A 1,268-nucleotide genomic window follows, 5' to 3' on the forward strand; every position below is an offset into this window, starting at 1 on the left:
ACACTGTCAATCACTTTTTACATAAATAACACTCATCTTTATCTGTCTTAATCTCAATTCAGTGCTACACTTCTCTCTGGGGCTTCCTTCAGTGAGAATAAAAATGAAATACAAAGTTCAATTACCACCCATAGTTTGCAATGAGTTACTGCTATATAATTCTCTTCAAAGTGGTATGTGGCTAACATAGGACTTAAAAAAAAATCAAGGGCAAATTCTAAAAGTGGGACCAGATCTATTTACAGCATCTAAGAAAAAGTGAATACAATTTAACTTTTTTCACTTCTATTATTTTCTTCAAAATTGGGACATCAATGCACATAATATGAAATAATTCCAGCAATGAAACAAGATGGTAGTGGTAGTCTGATACTGCTCTGTAAAAGTTTTCCTGAACTAGTTCAAACGTCCTCGAACGAAGTGAAGGCAGAAATTTGAAACGGTCCATTTTCGGGGAGTCCCCTCTCCCTCTCTCATCTTCGTACCAACCCTAACAGGTGGAGTTCATAAGACAATAATACCAAAAACAACATACATGGCAGGCATCAACTCGTTTCGTTTTCACATTACGAGGCAGTATTATTAAAATGTTCGCGGAATAAAGGCTACGTTGCAGCGGCACACTAGGGTATACTGCCTCGCAAAACGATGCTACAATTTTATGTCGGTATTTTCTCTCCGGCCCATCGTCACTGTTTTTGACTGGCATTTACCTGGAGAATCTGACTGTGCCACACACTGGAGTTCTCGGTTCGTGGCTTACGAGCCACACTGCTCGCTGGGCCATGATGGGTCACTAAAGAATCAGCTCACAGGTCAGGTCGTCGCCGCGGAGAACCCAGACGGGCCTTCTCCTACAGACCCTTCCTAGAAGGCCCGAGGCGCATCTTGAGCCACCATCTGCCCCCGCCACCCACAAGGCTCTAGGAAAAGCTAGCTTCTGCGAGGAGGACCAAACTGTCCAAGCCAAGGCTTGCCTCACGAAATGCTGCGAGCATCAGCCCCTACAAGCTTGAGAAACTCACTGAACACCCAGCAAGCCCACCAATCCCGCCCTCTAAAGCCCACTTCCGGGACGGTGGCCCGGAAGGGACACGCTTCCTCGCTCGTCGGGGCTACGAGCCTCTCCTCCCAGGGCTCGCGGCTCGCGTCGCGCCTCCGCCCCTCCCGACGACCTCCCGGGCGCGCGCAGCTCCACTTCCGGCGTACGAGGCGGTGACAATGGGAGCGGCGCGGGCGGCGCCGGGAGGCAGCTGACAGGCGTCTGC

The 1,268-nt window shown here is 49.4% G+C and overlaps 1 protein-coding gene across 4 annotated transcripts in view; it reads right to left on the minus strand.

The window, feature by feature from the left end:
- AP5M1 (adaptor related protein complex 5 subunit mu 1) overlaps positions 1–1,016 on the minus strand; it is a 25,374-nt gene extending 24,358 nt beyond the window's left edge. For all 4 annotated transcript variants that reach the window (XM_045287895.1, XM_045287894.1, XM_045287893.1 and 1 more), the window contains exon 1: positions 714–1,016. In XM_045287895.1, the coding sequence (XP_045143830.1) occupies positions 714–787 (74 nt within the window). In that variant the 5' untranslated portion in view covers positions 788–1,016. The remainder of the gene's footprint in view (positions 1–713) is intronic.
- Positions 1,017–1,268: the final 252 nt, after the last annotated feature.

Source organism: Echinops telfairi, unplaced genomic scaffold, assembly GCF_000313985.2.
Source record: "Echinops telfairi isolate 266 unplaced genomic scaffold, ASM31398v2 ScPeMD7_18;HRSCAF=68, whole genome shotgun sequence".
NCBI lineage: Eukaryota > Metazoa > Chordata > Mammalia > Afrosoricida > Tenrecidae > Echinops > Echinops telfairi.